At 39.9% G+C, this 19,768-nt stretch overlaps 1 protein-coding gene across 2 annotated transcripts in view; it reads right to left on the bottom strand.

Annotated features, from left to right (window-relative positions):
- The window catches only part of ncaph (non-SMC condensin I complex, subunit H), a 28,671-nt gene that overhangs the window by 5,726 nt on the left and 3,177 nt on the right, over nucleotides 1–19,768 (bottom strand). For both annotated transcript variants that reach the window (XM_061818283.1, XM_061818284.1), the window contains exons 3-17: nucleotides 18,382–18,472; nucleotides 18,203–18,295; nucleotides 17,205–17,322; nucleotides 16,936–17,075; nucleotides 14,910–15,099; nucleotides 14,329–14,411; nucleotides 11,203–11,396; nucleotides 9,340–9,485; nucleotides 8,525–8,631; nucleotides 6,085–6,204; nucleotides 5,657–5,764; nucleotides 4,858–4,995; nucleotides 2,778–2,888; nucleotides 2,538–2,611; nucleotides 1,234–1,309 (exon numbers count right to left, since the gene is read on the bottom strand). In XM_061818283.1, the coding sequence (XP_061674267.1) occupies nucleotides 1,234–1,309; nucleotides 2,538–2,611; nucleotides 2,778–2,888; nucleotides 4,858–4,995; nucleotides 5,657–5,764; nucleotides 6,085–6,204; nucleotides 8,525–8,631; nucleotides 9,340–9,485; nucleotides 11,203–11,396; nucleotides 14,329–14,411; nucleotides 14,910–15,099; nucleotides 16,936–17,075; nucleotides 17,205–17,322; nucleotides 18,203–18,295; nucleotides 18,382–18,472 (1,789 nt within the window). The remainder of the gene's footprint in view (nucleotides 1–1,233; nucleotides 1,310–2,537; nucleotides 2,612–2,777; nucleotides 2,889–4,857; nucleotides 4,996–5,656; nucleotides 5,765–6,084; nucleotides 6,205–8,524; nucleotides 8,632–9,339; nucleotides 9,486–11,202; nucleotides 11,397–14,328; nucleotides 14,412–14,909; nucleotides 15,100–16,935; nucleotides 17,076–17,204; nucleotides 17,323–18,202; nucleotides 18,296–18,381; nucleotides 18,473–19,768) is intronic.

Below are 19,768 nucleotides of genomic sequence, written 5' to 3'. Positions count from 1 at the left end.
AGCATCTTCAAACATTGCGGGTATAGACCGTTCATGTTTATTCCTTGACAGGCCAGTGCATTTAACTTTTCTTCAGATAAAGTTTGCCAGATCAAGAACTTTACTGATGAAAAATTTTGAATACCGTTGTATTTCATGTTCTACTAATGTCAGTTGAAATTGAAAATGATCATTTCTGAGTTTGAAATTTTATTTTTCTATTTCAGTTATGTATTTGTTTATTTTATTTTTAATTTATAGTCATATTAATCCAGTAAGTTATTTTAAGGTCTTGAGATACCATCCCTAATCACACCCGCAACTTTATCTGAGAGCATGACTGACCACACCCGTACATTTTTCAAATGTGAGTGACTGGATTATATTTTGTGGAGACGATGTAATCTGAAGGAGTTTACTGATGAGGGAGAGTGTAGCTCGATAGCATAGGATGGTGGTGTGTAGGATGACTCTGGTAGCGGGTAGGAAGATTAAGAAGACAAAGGTAGACATGGAGAGGACTGAGGAGAGGCAGAAGGAATACTTTGAAAGGTAAGGTAGAGGTGGCGAAGGCTAAACAAGGGGCATATGAGGATATGTACACCAGGTTGGACACGAAAGCAGGAGAAAAGGAGCTCTACAGGTTGGCAAGACAGAGGGATAGAGATGGGAAGGATGTCCAGCAAGTGAAGGTGATTAAGGACAGTGATGGAAATATGTTGATATGGTGCCAGTAGTGTGCTAACCGTGAATGACCAGGAAGTGGCAATGATTAGTAAGGGGGAAGTTAAAAAGGCACTGAACAGAATGAAAAATGGAAAGACAGTTGGTCCTGATGACATGCCAGTGGAGGTATGGAAGCAATTTGGAGAGGTGGCTATGGAGTTTTTGACCAACTTATTCAATAGAATACTAGCAGGAGAAACTGAGCCTATATTATTTCACTTATCACTTATATCGCAGGGAGGGCAAAAATAAATAAACACATGGTAATTTTTTTTGCCCCCAATATTGCGTAGCCCTACTGTAGACTATTTAATAAAATTAAGCGCCAGGAGAAAGGTTTTATGAGACAATCCTTTTTCTGAGGTATGAAAGAAAATATGCGGGAAACGGGACATATGGTCTTTAATGCAGCAACATGACCGTCTTCCCACAAAATATAGCAAAACGGTCTCACGAATGATGAAAAATTAAGAGTATATCTGTAAAACAGAAGTCAGCATGAGGTTATAGTTTCATTAACAAACTCACCTTTTCATTTGCAAGATGAAGCAGAGCAACAAACGCCAAAGGTATAGACAGGTTCTGAGCCATTGTGTTGGGAAGTCTAGGAGAGCACAGTTTCAATATTTAGTACAGTGTTCCCTCGCTACAACACGGTTCACTTTATGTGACTTCGCTATTACATGGATTTTTGTCTATGTGGGTGTGTAATTTTTTTACAGTGGAAAAGGCATTTTTTTTTTTTTAAAACAGCACATTAATGTTCTCTCTCCTGCAGGCTCTGCGGCAATTTGACACCCCTGCTCGTGCTGCGGCAGAGCTGAAGAGGTAGAAGAGAAGAAGTGTTGAGAAGGAAGAGGAGCACGGACTAACAACACTCCTGCGCTTGAAAACCATGGCCAGTGAACTTCAGTGAAATGCACCGAGCTCGGGTCTGCTCCGGCAGTGGGGTTCGCGGGCTGCCACCGGGCCCCACGGTGTTTCGGTGGACCTGACATGTCTGTTTATAAGAATATTCATCGCCAGAAGGATATAACACACCTGCACAAAGGTGCTTCAGCGGAAAAAGATGCTACATAGAGCCGCTTCAGACGGCCAGAGGAACTGTAATATACGCCTGAGTTGCTATTAATAATTTCTTGTGTGTCCAACCTCATAGATTGATCATAAAAATTTAGGTTAATGCTCAAAACCATAATATTTTTCTTTTTATAGGAAAATAATTATACCTGATCATGGATAAAGCAGAAGAAAATAGATGGAGGGAAGTTTATATTTTTAATCCTCAAATAAATGTTGCGGCCTCCAACAGGTTTTCATCTTCAGTTTCATTTTAGACAGTAGTGTACGTTTTTTTTAAAACTACAAAGGTTTAACTTTGAGTGTTTAAATGAGAGGAATATGAGAAAATGTTAATACCTGTCTGAGAAAAGTTTATAGTGTGTGTGGTTAGGGGTTTAACAGGCTTAAAACATACTGCAACTGAAAAAAAAAACCCTGCAAATAAAAAAAAACTACATGTGAAAAAAAAAAAAAAAAAAAAAACATGCACTGTAAATGAAAGATAAAAACATATTGTAAATGAAAAAACCTCACTTAACGCGGGCATTTTTCTGGAAGGTAAACACCCACGTTAAACGAGGGAGCAAAATTTTGTCGATGTAAGTTTAACAAGAGCAGCATGCTTATTGTGTACAATGTCTATTGTTGCTTATTCTTCGCTACAATATAAAAAAAAATCATTAAAGAAAACTTAGCTTGTGAAGTGATAGTCAGTAATTACTATTCTCTCTCTAAAGCAGGTAGGCTTTGTAATACCGTAGGTCTGTTACCTTTGAAGTAATATCTTTGTGGTCTGGCTGAAGACTTTGTCGCCACAAACCTCAGGATTCTCTGTAACCTCCACCTTCCAGAATGAAAATGATTTAAACATAAACGGTTAAACAGACATGTAAATCTTTACTATAAAGCACTTGACATTAAAAATCCAAAGGATGTATACAATGAAAAATGAATGAACAAAGATTCTATATAAAAAGGTGAATCATGAGCAATCTGTCAGCATAAGTTACCTCGGTAGGTTTTTCTGGGTTTTCAGTGAGAAGAGTCCACATGCTGCTCTTGAGTCGCTTCATGTCCATTTTCTTGGCTGTCTTAGCATAGTTGATCTCTATCTTATTGACCTTCATACACACACAAAAAAAAAAACCTAACATACTGTGTGTTGTTACAGTGTCATTATTTCCACCTGACAGTTCACTATTGTCTATCGAGGAAAAAAACCTATTGTAAGGAGTTGCACCTATGAATTTATTGAGGGTGGAGGTTGTCAATTTTATTTGTCCAAGACTCATTCGTGCATCCTTACAGGTACACCTCAGTAATTAGAATATTGTACCAAGTTATTTTATTTTAGTGGGTTCACATAAAAAAGCAAAACTCATCTACAGGGGCTGAAATAAGGTGCCGTTGATATGAAAATATCACCAGTTGTTGGGAAGGACGCAGTGGATGACTGGTTAGCACCATTTAAAATGCCACTAAACCTGAAGTAACGCAGAAGTCACTTCCAGCTTTTTCTTTTTTCTAAATTAATTACATACATGCTCCACAGATATGGAATGTACACGAAGTTGGTGTGTCCATATCTTCTTTTGTACAGATTCTGCAAAATTCCCGTCTACTCAAACTTTACTGTATTTTTGCATTGATTCTGTGCATTGTTTAGAATGATCGAATAAATGTAAATACCAGACGAATATAACCCGAGTGAACTTAACATGCTGTTTTTAAATGGTACATTCCGGGGAAAATGTAATACCTAGCCCTGTGTGAAATGATTTTATGTACACTTCGGGGTCTTGTATGCATAAAAATTATTTTGGTTCAAAATAAAAAAAATGCAGAGTTGATTTTAATTTCTTTTATATTCAAAATAAAATACAGTGAAGAAAATAAGTATTTGAACATCCTGCTATATTACAAGGTCTCCCACTTCAAAATCAAGGAAGGGTCTGAAATTGAATTTAAATCGTAGGTGCATGTCTACTGTGAGAGAGATAATGTAAAAAGAAAAATCCAGAAATTACAAGGTATGATTTTTTTAACGATTTATTTGTGTGATACAGCTGCAAATAAGTATTTGAACACCTGTCTATCAGCTAGAATTCTGACCCCCAAAGACCTGTTAGTCCGCCTTTAAAAGTCTACCTTCACTCCATGTATTATCCTGAATCAGATGCACCTGTGTGAGATTGATAGCTGCATAAAGACAGCTGTCCACCCCATAGAATCAGTAAGACTCAAACGTGTAATGTGGCGAAGACCAAAGAGCTGTCCAAAGACACCAGAGACAAAATTGTACAACTCCCCACGGCTGGAAAGGGCTATGGAGAAATTGCCAAGCAGCTTCGTGAAAAAAGGTCCACCGTTGGAGCAATCATTAGAAAATGGAAGAAGCTAAACATTGTGGTCAATCTCAATCGGAGTGGACCCCCATGCAAGATATCACCTCGTGGGGTCTCAATGATCCCTGGAAAGGTGAGGAATTGGCCCAGGACTACACGACCGGACTTGGTCAATGACCTGAAAAGAGGTGGGACCATCGTTTCCAAGGGTAATACACTAAGACATCATCGTTTGAAATCATGCATGGCATGGAAGGTTCCCTTGCTTAAACCAGCATGTCAAGGCCTATCTTAAGTTTGTCAATGACCATTTGGATGATACCGAGGAGTCATGGAAGAAAGTCAGGAAAACAAAGGGCACTATACCAAATATTAACATTGGTTCAAATACTTATTTGGAGCTGTATCACACTAATAAATCATTAAAAAAAAAAAAAAACATACATTGTGATTTCTGGATTTTTCTTTTTAGTTTGTCTCTCTCAAAGTGGACATGTACCTACAATGAAAATGTCAGACCCCTCCATGATTTCTAAGTGGGAGAACTTGCAATATAGCAGGATGTTCAAATACTTATCTTCACTGCATATATTTTTGGTGGCGATATAACTATACTGATATTTTTGTTTACCATAATCTGCATATATATCTTTCATACAGTTTCATCTTTAAAAAGACAAACCTTGGGTCAAAAAAGAAACCTTGGTGGTAAAAGCTACTTTAATGAAACCACACAACGACATACCCTGTGTGGTTCAGGTACAAGATCTTCATCACCGTAGGTCGAGATGCTGTGTTGTGAGGGCAGTGGAAAATTCTTGTCTGAAGGTTGTGCATCGTCAGAGTAAGGAAACCCTTCTACGTCATCGTCACTGTCAGCACCCTGAAGGGATAATGGGTCAAGACTATAAACACTGGTCGGGGGGGATTTGTTGCAAGTCAAACTGTGTGCACTAAATAGTCTTGCTTGTTGAAGACGTTTTTGAAGATGATTACAAAGTACATTTATATATAGTACATCATAATCTGAGATTGGAAGGACAGACACTTGAATGAGATGCAATTCAGCAGAATGTGTTATGGATTTAGTTTGGTAGAGACCCTGATCTGCATTTAACATTAGAGAGATGAGGCAGATACACGGGTATTTGTAATAAGTGACACGAAAAACAGCAAATCCATTCGGAAAGGGAACATTGATGTGTGCTTGATTTGTGGGAATTTTCTGTTGAAGATGATAAATTTAATTTTGCCTTTTTATAGTGATAACTTTTCAAAGGCAAACATAATTACGAATGTTATTAAAACTCCTCCAAATCGCACACATGAGACAGGAAGTGTGGAGGAAGGAGCGAGAAGCACAAATATGTTGTCTGTGTACAAATGCGCGAGAGTTGCCACAGCATAGTTTATATTCACGTAAACGTGGAAGTGTAGTATAGAACCCTGCCAGACACCATTGAGAAGTGGTAACGGTCCGGAAAGAGAAGTTGCATCTTAGAGTCCTAACTTTAGAGTGGCAAAGTCAAAATGTCACTTCATACCTGAAGATTTGGACAAAAGTTGGCAGCATCATTGGCATTGTTGTAGTCATAGTCACCAATGCCTTCTCCAAACTCTCCAGACAGCCTCTTCTGCGCTTCTTGACATAACTAGAGGCAAACACCCCCCCCCCAAAAAAAAAAAAAAAAACAAACAAAAAAAAAAAAAAAACAATACACTGTATATTATTTTAGATGGTTTAAATATGGTTGAACAATGCTCATAACTAATTAGAATAATACTATGCCTGATGAAAGACAAGTGCTAGTTTTTTTGCAATGTGATTCCTGAGTCAAACTGTAAGAAGTCAGAATAAAAATAAAGGAATCTGACCTAAAAATCCACACAGTACACGCACAAACACACTTCACTGCACTCATTCAATGTAATCAGATATTTGTGTTGGCTGACACAGGCAGTGTGGCCTCACCAATACGGAAGGCTTAAGGCTTAGCTGGGAGAGAGTCTTTGGTGGAAATTCGAAGTCTGCAGGGAGTGTTGTTTTCTTGTTACTGGAACTGAGGGCAGACTTGCTGATAGTGGTGGCAGCCTACAAAGTGAAGATGGCATTCACTTAATACGACCCAGAACAAAAACTTTGCAATATTGATCGTGTTGCAAAAACCCTTAATGCCCTTTCGAAGCTGGACAGGTCTTCTAACTATAGAAAAAGTATGCCGCCCTTTTGGAATTACCAGAATTTTTAAATTAATTTATCATAAAATGTGATCTGATCTTCATCTAAGTCACAAATAGTCAGTTTTTTTACAATTGCTTAAGGTCATTAATTTTAACAAAGACAGACTTTTCCCTCCAGCTATTGGGGACATGTGCATTTTTTGTGTCCTTCTTCATTGTTTTTTGCCACTTTCTTCTTCAGGGTCAGCTGACGGTAGGTATCGAAACTGAAACAGAAATTTTAAAATTGTAATGATTCAAGGAGAACTGGAATGCTAATCCCGGCTCCAGTCGGTTCTCGATGCCCAACACCATTGATGATCTCTCTAGTTCTTGCATGAATATGTCCCCACTTCTGCCTTCTTCTGTATCTTCGTTTAACTGAAGATAAAATGTCCGTTTTGATATTTACTCTATATATAAATAATATATAAATTCTGAAGAAACATTCCAAATGTATGCCTTAAGGTCTGTGTCAGTGTAAACTTTACAGGTGAGCAGTGCTGGTTTTGAGTTGAAGCCTAACACCATGAGGTGTTGCATTGAAACAGGCAATTGATTTGCCAAGACTAAAATCAAACAATCATTCTATATGCTTGATCTACGAGTAAGAGTACAAAGTTGAAAGTGTTTTAGATTGTTTAAAAAAAAAAAAAAAAAAAAAAAGAAAAAAACTTTCGTATGGCTAAATTACAGATGGATATACAAGTCAATGGGCCTGGTCTTCTCCGATTTTCTCTGTGGTCTTCTCTAGTTTCCTCTGTCCTCTTGGGTATTTAACCTTTGGATTCCACCTCCTCTTTCTCTCATGTCTTGTTTCTCAGCAGAGGGGAGCTTTGGATTTTACGATGCTTAGCGTAGGATATTTGTTGCTACTGTACCAAACATACCCGACAAGGGTTAGTTGTGTAGCCGATTTAATAAAAAAAAAAAAAACTTTCATCACTCCGTTTGATGACGCAACCAAGCCGGAATCAACATAACGTGAGCTGAAACTAGGTAGTACACTCATTTAAAAAAATTTAAACAAAGGGGATAGTGCACACAAGTGAAATGCTCGCTTTTTAAAAAGTGGCCATTACGCTCATTTCTACATAATTTGAGTTTTCTTTTTGATCGCGACCTGATGGTATGAAGAGCTGCTACAGATTGTAGCCGAACGGGGGCAAGAGGCTGCGCTGTGAGCACAGTGGAGCTTCCCCTCAAAGCGCTGACAATGAGAGATAAAGGGAACCAAGATTCTTAGGATTCAAAAAATGTTTCCTCAAAAACATCATGGATGGCATAGAGGATGACAACGGATAGGGAAAAAAAAACAACAACAAAGACAACGAGGAGACGTTCGGTGTTCCAACTCATCCCATTTTCCAGATGCGTGGTGGAGATTCAAGCAACACGCATGTTCACGCTTAAAAACAGAGCTGAAGAGGAAAAGTGTACTTTCCTCCTGCTGTGGATCGGTGTGAATGGACGGGATGTCAGCAATACGTGGACACTGACCGGAGACGAAGATAAATTGCTAAAAACTTGTTACAAAAAGTTCTCTGATTACCTCACTCCAAAAGCAAACCCCGTATTTGCTAGATATCAGTTTCACGAGAAGGCGCAAGGTAAACTGTGAGTCATTTGAGCACTTTGTGGCAGAACTCAAGCTGTTGGTTAAAGACTGTAACTACACAAACAGCCATGAGATGGTCAAAGACTGCATACTTTTCGCGACCAACTCACTGAGTACGTGCGAAAAGTTACTCAGCCAGGGGCCGGAGCGCACGCTCGAAAAAAGCGATCGGCATAGCCTGCTCCCACAAGTTAGCAAAAGTGCAACTAAAGGCTATGGCTAGCGACAGCCACGAGGTTCGCATTATCCACCGCAAAACTGGAAAGCAAAGTTTCACTGCGGGTGTTAGAAGGCATATTGACACCCCAAAGACATCCATAAAAATATGTGACAATTGTGGAAGGTACCACAGTAAATTAGCTGAATCCCCAGCAAAAGGTAAACAATGCCTGAAGTGTCAGACCCCAAACCACACAATGAAATACCACGATGAAAAGGCTGTAACACGCTTATAAGCAAGCCAATATTAACAAAAAGATCACTTAAGCATGCGAGTTGTATTGTAGTTTTGCTGTCCAGTTGGCGTGATGATGATATATAATGTAAATTGTAATGAAGATATAAAAAAAGTTACTCTTGTGGTACGGAAGTAGGTGTCAAAGTCGACATCAGCATCGTAGTCCATTTCAAAGGTCTTTTTGGGCTTCTTTTTTCGCGTCTCCTTGTCAGGCAAATGATCCACTGATGGGAAGAATAATATAAAGACACTGTAATCAAAAGTTGGCATTCCAAAAAATAAACTCTTAAGTCATAATAATAAGACCTATAATGTAAATTATGAATATCATACATTTTTTTTGCATGCAAAAATGAAATGATTTGACATTTTTTGATATTTTTCAATGCTTGGTAAGATGTTAGCACAAACGTATGGTTGCGATACACCAGTTTGAACAGACTGGAGTCAACGAAGCCATTCTATCTTCCAGGCAGCTATTTTCTATACTGGTGCCTATTCCAGAAGACTGGATGACAGACAGGCGGGGGTACACCCTGAACTGCAGGGCACAAATAAACAACCCTTCTCACTCATGTTCATACCTACAGACAATTTAGAGTGTTCAATCAACCTACAATGCATATTAATGGGATGTGAGAGGAAACCGGAGTAGCTGGTGAAAACCCAGGCAGGCATGGGGAGAACGTGGAAACTCCATGCAGGGAAGTCCAGCAATCTGGGATCTCAGAACTGTGATGTGGTTATGCTAACGAGCTGGGTATGATACTGCGCCAAATCTATCTTAAAGGACAATTTTACAACAATAACCCAACATGCTAAATTTACACCAGAGACATGTAAAAAAAACAAACCAAAAAAACCCATTTATTTCACATGTGCATATCAGGTCCCATAATCTTGAGATTATTTTTCCATTTCCATTTACTTACACTTGTGCTTTGGCTTGAACTGCCAGTAGCCTGGTCCGGCCCACGTAGCCATCGTCCTTGGGCTAAAGTATGAATACTCTCTTGGCTGAGAAGAGAGCTGCTGACACATAGTGGTGATATCTCCCTCTCCAATGGGTATCACATCACTAACACATCATAGAAAGTGCAGGAGAACATTTTGTTAGAGGCATATTACGTGGTGAAATGATCTCTTTACAACTGGTGGGTTTTATTCTGCAAGCGTTATTAAGCTTTATAGAAGAAAAACTGTAGGACTGTGGAAAAAAAAAAGTCGATTTAAAAATAGGTCTGCGTATCTCTGCCTCGAAGCTCTGCTGGTGTCACACATGCCACCTACCATCCAGACATCCTACATTCTTCTGTTCCCATCAATGTACAGTGTTAGTGTCTACTGGTGGAAATTGATATTGCAGGCACGAAGATTAATTCAGTAAAGCAGCATGCCTTACATATTTACATTAGAGTATTGCACTACAAGTCACTTGATTAAATTTCTTCAAGTCTCTGCAACATTTGTCACTATGCTGGACTAGATTATCACCATATTAGTCATTTTAAAATACTCTATTACAGTACTCTGCATCAATTGCATAATTACTCAAATTTTAAATAAATAAATACATAAACAAATAATTGCATAAGCATCACCATATTACCGATAAACTTTTATGGGACAGTGATTAACTAGTTTGTTTTTATGTCTCAAAAGTTTTTCCCCCCAAAATGCCAGGCTGGTCGTATTAGTGCAGTTCCAATTAACGGAGTAAAATTCCTTGTTTTTTTTTTTTTTTGTACATACAGTGGAACCTCGGAATTTGAACTTCTCAGTTGTTGTACAAATCGGCGTTTGACCCAAAAAAAATCTGCATAAAAAATGCCTTGGCTTTCGGAAATGCGGTGTTCCTTACGGCTCTTGGTTGTTAGCATTGTATGGTTAAGTCTACTATTTTGACTATCCTAAAAAATAAAAATGTAATAAAAGGCACCTAGTATTGCCAAAGGTGTGACTAGCATTAAAGAGCAAAGGCCACAGGTAATGGAAGAAATGGAGAAGCTACAGGAGAATTATACAAATCATGGAGGAAGACTCCGGTGTAACACTTCTTCCTTCCCTCACAAGCCATTGGAGCGCCACCAAAAAGGTAAATTATACAAATTTAAGTTGCTATAAGTTTAGGTATTTTTTACTCTTTAAATGCAGGGTGCACATATTTTTACATAAATAGGGATTTAAATAGAAATTTACTATTAGGAGGTTGGGAATGGATTTATTTCCTGTGGGAAAATATGTTTCAGTGGTTGAACATTGAACTCTGACATTGAACACTTCACAACACTGAATTATGTTCAAACTCTGAGGTGCCACTGTATTTGCCAAATAAAGATTTTGACACTGTATTCAGTTGAAATGGGGATATAGCGTCTTGCCATGACTTTCCTGGTTGTTACCCACTGCCTGTGACATGGACTTGTCTGTGTCAATGCAGTTGTGTTCCCACTGACCCATCGAAGCATCAAGTGGACCTGATCGGAAGGTATGCCGTTTTTAACGACCAAAGTACCGGTAAGTCCCAAGGAACTCATACACCAGAATTGCTAGTTTTAATGTATTGGTATTCAAAATCTGGAAAGTTGGAAATAAAATGTGTTAAAATGCTTGCTGCTAGAACGCGCCTTTATGTGCATGTGATCGACATATTGGCCACACCTGAAACAACAACCCCCCCCCCCCTTTTTTTGGCACGCTGTCACGCGAATGACACATTGAGCACCCTTGCACTACACCATCAGTGACTTGTTCTATATGATAATGGATTAAAAAAAACAAATCATTGATCTCACCGTCCTTTTCCAGAGCTTGAGGGCTCACACCTGTCTCGATGTTCCTTTAGCCCCTCCTGACAGTCACCCAGACCCTCCTCGTAGTCTGCATCAACTTCGGGGTAATCCTCTTCTTCAGCATTGGGTTCAGGTTCAGCATTGACATCAAAAACATGTTCACCCTGCTTCATTTTCTCCAAAAGTTGGTTTATTGTCTGAAAGAACAACCAGTGGCACATCAAGAATAAAGTCACCAAGTTGAATGTGTAACCTTGTACAAGTACCACTAGTTGTACATAGCTTCCCTCTAGTTGTACATGAAGGAATCACAGAATTAAATGTCCAACCTGTGCATACATTTACACTGGTTTATTTTATTTTATTTTTTTTTTTTTTACATTTGCCAAGTACAGTTCAGTGGTATGTATCATTTACTACCTCAATACCAATGAAGTTGGGACGTTATGTTAAACAAAACAAAAAAAAGAGAATACAATGTTTTGCAAATCATGTTTAACCTATATTTATTTGATTACACACAAAAGACAAGATATTTAATATTCAAACTGATAAACTTCAGTGGTTTAGCAAATAATTATTAACTTTTGAGTTTTATGGCTGCAACACATTCCAAAAAACGTGGTCATGTTTACCATTGTGTTACATTATCTTTAATTTTAATTTTTTGAATTTTAACAACATTCAATATACGTTAGGACATACTAATGGTTGAAGCTTCATAGGTGGAATTCAGTTTAAGCTGTTCAACAGTTCGGGCTCTCTGGTGTCTAATTTTATTCGCTACACATTTTCAATGGCTAACAGGTCTGGACTGGAGGCAGGCCAGTCTAGTACCTCCATCCTTTTACTACAAACCCACGCTGATGTAACGTGCGGAATGTGTTTTGGCATTATATAAGCAGAGGCGACCATGGAAAAACACATTGCCTGGATGGCAGCATTTATTTCTCCAAACCTGTATGTACCTTTGTGCATTAATGGTCCCTTCATATACGTGTTATTTACTCATGCCATTGGCACTAACACAGCCGCACATCATCACAGATGCTTGCTTTTGAACTTTTCATCCATAACAGTCCTGATGGATCTTTTCCTCTTGGGCCCGGAGGACACAACATCCACAATTTCTAAAAACAATTTGAAATGTGGACATAACGGACCACAAAACACTTTACATCAGTACATCTTAGATGAGCATGGGGGGAATTTCTGGGTGTTGTTGATAAACGGTGTTTACTTTGCATAATAGAGTTTTAAGTTGCACTTACGAATGTCATCGAATCCTATTTACTGACATTGGTTTTCTGAAGTAATCCTGAGCCCGTGTGGTGATATCCTTTACATATTGATGTCACTTTTTGATGGAGTGCCCCCTGAGGGATCGAAGGTCATGGGCATTCAATGCTGGTTTTCAGCCTCGCTGCTTCGACGCAGTGGTTTCTCCAGATTCTCTGAACCTTTTGATGGTATTATTCACCGTAGATGATGACATCCCTAAAATTCTTGCAATTATAAAATGAGCGACGTTGCCCTTAAACTGATTGACTATTTTCTCACACACTTTTCTTGAATTCTCACTCACCCCATTTTTGCTTTGAATGAGGAGGAATTCAGAGAAGCTCCTTTTATACCCATTCATAGCACCCATCTGTTCCAAATTCAAGCTTCTTTATATTCACACTTGTGGCGACCACGTTGACATCACAGCGGGTCCCCTGCGTGTAGTTTGCCTTTATACTTGAGTGCAACCCATGTGCTCAGTTTTGAAAATGTATTGCAGTTCTTCTCAAAGTCAGAGATGTCTCTATGGTTGGTATTGGCTAGGACGCCACTGGGTGGGGTTTCCTCAGCACATTTAGCTCATTTCCGGTAGCTGTTTGAACTTTAGCAACAAAGCAACAACAATGGCGATTGTGGAAGTGTGTCTGCTTGAACAAATTGATCTAAAAGACTAGATGATACGTTTGATTATGCTGCAAAATCGATCGAGAAGGTGGCGGCGTAGGTGGGATGTGGAGCCAGAATGGTATGTCATCACAGCATGTGACTAAACAGGCCAATCCTGAGGGCTGAGCTCTGCGGTTCTCCAAAACGTCTAACTTAAGAAGTCCTTCGAATGAGCTAATTTCTAACCCCTCCAACTGCTCACTCCCAGAGAACCTCAACATCTTCATTTCAGCCACCTTAGGCTCTGCTTCGTGTTGTCTCTAATCCATACACCATGGCTGGCGTCACCACTGTTTTATAAACTTTGCCCTTCATCCGATCAGACTTTTCTGTCACATTACACTTGACACCTTCTGCCAGAAGCTTGGATCCATTTCTTCACTTCCTAACCACAATCAGCATCGCTCTGCATTTTTGACCCGGAGTATCTGAAGTAGTCCACCCCCGCCATCTCTTTTCCTGTAGTCTCACTCTTCCCCTCCACCTCTCTCGTTCATGTGCATAGTGTATATTCTCTTTTACTTCAGATGGTATTAATTCCGCTCCTTTCCAATGCATGCCTCCACATTTCTAATTGTTCCTCCACCTATTCCCTGCTTTCACTGCAGATCACAATATCATCTGTGAACATCATGGTCCAAGGTGATTCCAGTCTAACCTCACTTGTCACCTTATCCATTACCACTGGAAACAGGAAGGGGCTCAGATCTGATCCCTGATGCAGTCACACCTCCACCTCAAATTCTTCTGTCATATGTAAGACACACATCACCACTGTTCTGCTGCCCTCATACTTGTCCTGTACTATTCTAATACTGTATACTCTGTATTGTCGGTACCAAATTGAATGAAAACCTACAGAATTCATATCAAGTCGAATTGCAACCTAATTCATTTAAATTAAATCATGAGGTTCTTAATGCCCAGCCCTAGTCTATTGTCAAGCAGAAAGGTAAAATTACTAATCTTTCTAGAAAATACTATTCTAGGAAGATTAACACAGTTACATTTTCTTTTTCTACATGTCCCAATTGGGCTTTTATGAACAAATATATATGTATGTTTGATGTTACTTATTATTGTGGTTATAGTTGGGAATAGGTTTGAATTTCACCGCAAACTACAACTAGAATGATATGATATATTAAATGCTTACTCATCCAACCAAAGTATTCTGACCTGCTCAGGGTTCCAGCTTGTGAAGGAGAAGTTCTGCAGAGAGGGGCAGATGTCACATTTCTTCTGAGACCGCTGGAGTCCAGCTGTTAGGATCAAAACAGTGACTTATGTGAACCACAGGGTCCTCAAAATTTTAAAAACACCAATGAACTGGAAAGACATGTTATACACAGAGTAACACGGCCGAAACAAACCTAATTCTTACAGTGTGTGGCAACTATGTTGTTTTCATGAGTGGCGAGTCGTTTTGGTGTGATTCAAAAATGGAAATTGCTGGTATCACCCCCCCCCAAAAAAAAAAAAGTTTGAGTTTTTGTGTGTAAAAGGGACAAACAATATCATTACAGTATACCAAGATACTAGAAGATTGATCCTCAAAAATCATGACCTTCAGTCATTTCAGGTGCTGTATTTGCAGTGTCATATCTCAGCATAGCATATGGCATACAAGACAAATCACACACAAAACACAAAGAGGTGGATCAATTAAGAGGATTTGCTGAATCGTTTCGAATTGCGGGGAAGAGGACTGCATTGATCATTTGATACTTTTACACACCAGTACCTATTATTTTTCTTACCCATGAATGGGGCAGCAGGGACCGTCATTGCAGGTGGGGGAGAGTAGGAGGACACAGACTGCAGAAGGATCATTTGAGATGGAAAGAGCAGCTCACAGCGACTGTTTTCACTGAAGAGGACCGACAGGAAGACCCCTGATGTGCTACTTTCATCAAAGGACGATGCCATGCGATGAAACATTGGGTCTATCTGGAGGGGAAATAATAGCCAAGCTGAGTTAATTTGTTTAAAATGCACTAAACAGTTACTGTCAATGATCCATAATAGTAACAAAAAAAATACTGTACTTGTCATCAATTTGAGGTAAGTACATAATAAAATTCTTCCCATGGCCTCACCAACTGTGGGAGGGGGTCACATGGCTCAGGTGTAGTGCGAGCTGGGCGGTGGCTAAAGGCAGGGACCTTGGCGATACGATCCCTGGCTAGAGAAGCTGGCTCTAGAGATGTGGACAGTTACCTCTCTGGGAGGGAAGGGCCCCAAACTGGTGTGTGAGGTCCAGAAGTTCCGAGTAGATATAGTTGGAATTGCCTCCAGACACCGCATGAGCTCAGGTACCAGTCTTTTTGAGAGGGGTTGGACTTTCTTCACTCTGAAGTTGCTCATGGTTTGAGGTGCGTAGCAGGTATGGGTATACTTATTACCCACTGCCTCAGCGACTGTATGTTGGGGATCACCCTGGTGGACCAGAGGGTAGCTTCCCTCCGCTTTCGGCTCGGGGGACGAGTCTTGAATGTTGTTTATGCCTATGCACCAAACAGGAGTTCAGTGCCCACTATTTTTGAAGACCTCAGAGGGGGTGCTCGAGAGTGTTCCCGCTGGGGACAGCATTGTTCTGCTGGTGGACTTCAATGCTCACATGGGCAATGACATTCAGACCTAGAAGGGCTTGATTCAGAGGAACACCCCCCCTCCCCCACTCAATCAGAACCCAAGCTTTGTTCTGTTATTGGACTTCTGTCTTCATCATGGATTGTCCATAACAAACACCATGTTGAACCACAATGCCCACATGTGCACTTGGCACCAGGACACCCTTGGTGGCAGTTCGATGACTGATTATGGTCGTGCCATTGGACTTGCGGCCGCATGTCTTGGATACTTAGGTGGAGGGGGGCGGAGCTGTCAAATGATCACCACATGGTGGTGAGCTTGCTTTGATGGTGGGGGAAGATCGTGGTCGACATGACAGGCCACTGTTAACGTTTGGCAAAATCCCCTGTCAGAAGGAGTTTCAACTCCCACCTCAGACAGAACTTTGCTCATGTTATGTGGGAGGCGGGGAACATCAAATCCGAGTGGACGATTTTCCGTGACTCCATCACTGAGCCGGCAGACCGGAGCTCGGGCTGTAAAGTGGTCGGTGCCAGTAATTTACTGCAATTAAATTATGTTAATCAATACTTTTATTGACATGCTTACTCTAACTTTCTGACTGTGCCGACTAAATGAATGTCCAGAGTTTGGGTCCATTTGACTTTCCCTTTGTTCCCCCCTCCAAGCTGCATTGCTTAAAATTGGCATTGTGTGCATTCTTCAGGTGCCACGTCAAATTTGTTGCATTGAAGCATTTAGATTACGTTCCCTGCGACGTATTTGAGTTGCTGGAAAACAGTCCCACACCGGCGTGTTTTTTTTTTCCACCGACAACATTGAAAAAACTTTATTGGTCATCACATAGTTACAGTGTAACACCACAAGACATGATAAGGCTAAAAATAAACTAGCTTTTGGTTTCACACGTGTGAACACCAAAAGCTAGCCGATGAATGACGCAATTGATCTGATCGGCAATTTATGCCGCGAAAGCCGATCAGCATTAAATGTTCACTATTGGCTGATACCGATCACACTGCAAAGTCCAGTTCTGAGATGGCACTATATAAATATTGACTTGACTACTTTAGAACTCTATTGGGGGGAAAAATCTAACAAAAGACTGTTTTGGCAGGATTAAATATTTTGGATTTGGGATTTCATTTACTTTTACCCCAAAAATAAAGTAAAAAAAAAAAATTTCGGTACCTCACATTTCCTCTCAGACTCAGTACTATTTATGTTACTCAGGTTCTGCTCCACAGTCTTCTTTGGGGGTCTCTTTTTCTTTGGCTGCTTGGAAGTCATCATAGCATCTTCAGTTTGCTCTACCTCCATTATTCCGTGGTCTATAGTAGCACACATACATCTGTCTTTAAGTTTTATATTTCAACAGATGAGGAGAATCATAAGGAGACCCTTCTGGGATTAGTTACTTAAAAATAATTCAAAATGCCTGCAATGAGGCTCCCTCTGACCTTCTCCAGGTTTGGTTTCTGCCCCCAGGCCACCGAGTACTCTGTAGGCATCAGCATGAACTGCATCAACCCTGACAGCATAGATCTTTGTACTGGCATCCAGTGTCCCAGCTGCCACCTGTAAGCGAAGAGAGACAGACTGACAAGAGTGCTTGTGTGTCATACACACGGGATGGGCATAATACAATAACGGTAAACAGAAATCTGTCAATTGTGTGCAATTGATTTACCACTTCTTGAAACTGAAATAAAAATAACATTCATGGAATGTTTAATAAAAATAAAAAGTTGAACTGTTGTGTAGGTATATTTAGATAAAAGAGAAAGAAATTTAGAATAGCTAGTTCCTGTTCTTTATTTTTCCATATGTATTTTTTATCTTTATTTTATTTCATTATCATATTCTGATTTTATTATTCATTATCATGTGTATTCTACTCGATACTTAATACAAATATTTTCAGTACAAACAAACGACTAACGCCCCCCATCCCCCTCGGTCTGCAGTAAAAATGGTCAAGCATGTCAAGCAGTCATAAAAAGGTTGGGGACCACTGCATTAAACCACTAGTACATAGACATAATGACACAATGACAGATAATTGTAAACAAAAACTACTCTTTCTGCCGGACATGATGACATGGCGATTTTTCAAACTGCCGGAGGTTTATCAATGTCAGATTTCTTGGGCTTAAATATCAGTGACTGGTATTGGGAGCCTTCATAATAACCGGATGCCATGAAATAACGCGAGGATTGAACTGATTCCATTACCTTGTATCGATCATACGCCCATCCTCTAAAAAGAATGAATGTATTGTTAATCTTCCAAATGTGACGTTGAAATTGAAATTACTCTCTCTTTCTGTCTCTCTGATTTGTAGTCGTAAATTATTAAACTTTTACGATTTTCCATTAAATAAATTAATAAAAGACCACGGGTTCCCAGGAACATACAACTGCAAAAAGAAGATGCCAAACCTCAAAGATAGTGTACCTTGAAGTTTGTGAGCTCAGAATCCTTCTGTTTAAGAATATCAGCCATGTAATCAATGAGATGTAGACCAAAGGCATTTTTTGTTGTAATTTTCTGTCAAAAAAGAAAAACTGTTATTGACAAGAACAAGAACGCTAACTAATTTGTACCTTTTAGAGTGTGCCCTAAACCATACTCACATTCTCAGTGGAAAGTTTGATGCAGGTGGAGTAATGTTCTGAGATTTGAACATTGGACAACTTGGGCACAGCAGCTGGTGTCTCTGCAGCACTGGGGACAATTTTGATCTTACCAGTTAGCATCCAGTCAACTTTTTAAAAACTCTTGATGCGACCACAATTAAATAATTCTTTATTCATCCATTTTCTGTATCACTTATCCTCACTAGGGTTGCGAGTGTCCTGGAGCCTATGCCAGCTATATTTGGGCGAGAGGTATTCAAACAAGAACAAAACCTGTAATGATCTATAGTAATTTAAAAGGCCTTTAAAACACAATGTCCATCGTCTTTAAGGATTGTTCTATGATTACTTTATTGTGTCATAAAAGTGTGTAAAAGCTGTGGACTTAATTGTCAAAGAAATAATTAGGAAAAAGAAAAGGAACTGCACTATGGACCTTTCTGACCTGTCAATCGCTCCTACAATAATAGCCAATCAGATTGTCTTAACCCCTGGCTTGACACGCCCCCCTCGCTGTACTCTCCCACAAGCAACGGTGGTTAACAGTAGCATGTGCTTGGAAAAGTTAATGTTGCGAAGAAAATGGTCCTCAGATGCGCTTTGGCAACGTGCAATTCTGATGAAAGATATCCTGCTAGGTTACAAGGGGCCCGGTTGATACATTTTCCAAAGCCTAAAACACAGTTGTCGAAGTGTCTATGATGGATTTAGACTTGTGAAAGACCGCACCAAATGTGGACAATATCAACAAACACAGGCTGTATGTTTGAAGATAAGTGAGGGAGAAGTCTCTTCTCTGAGTTTGATTTCATTATTATTAGTGCTTTATACATTGCAGGAGAACAGCTTTCACATTGTTCGTGTGTTACTGAACTGCTGAATGAAGTGTGTAATGTTTTATGCCGAAGAGTCGGGTTAGTGAAACGTAAATGCGCGATGTCATGCAAGAGAAATGTCTATTGAAAGCTTGTGGGACACGGCTAAGGGGGCGGAGTTCAAGATTGCCATCGAAAATGTCCATTGCTTACAATGTATAACCACCACCTGGCCGAAGTGGTGGAGCCTATTCCAGTTGACTTTGGCTAGAAACTGGGCAGACCCTGGACTGGTCAGTTGGGTACATACAGCATAATCAAACAACCATCCATCCATTTTCCGTCCTACAGATTGTCATTCAGGTCACAGGCGTGCTGGAGCCTTTTCTCGCTTACTTTGGGCAAGAAGTCAGGTAGACGCTGAACTTGTCATAAGCCAATCTCAGGCCGCATGCCTCATTCATTTATCTCCTGTTCCGCTCATCCTCACTAGGGTAGTGGCCATGCTGGATCTATTCCAGCTGTCTTCGGTCGAGGGGTGGGCTACACCCTGAAGTGGTTGACCAGCC

Source organism: Syngnathoides biaculeatus, chromosome 4 (assembly GCF_019802595.1).
Source record: "Syngnathoides biaculeatus isolate LvHL_M chromosome 4, ASM1980259v1, whole genome shotgun sequence".
NCBI lineage: Eukaryota > Metazoa > Chordata > Actinopteri > Syngnathiformes > Syngnathidae > Syngnathoides > Syngnathoides biaculeatus.
The sequence above is the reverse complement of the archived record's forward strand: the minus strand, read 5'-3'. Positions and strand labels throughout refer to the sequence as shown.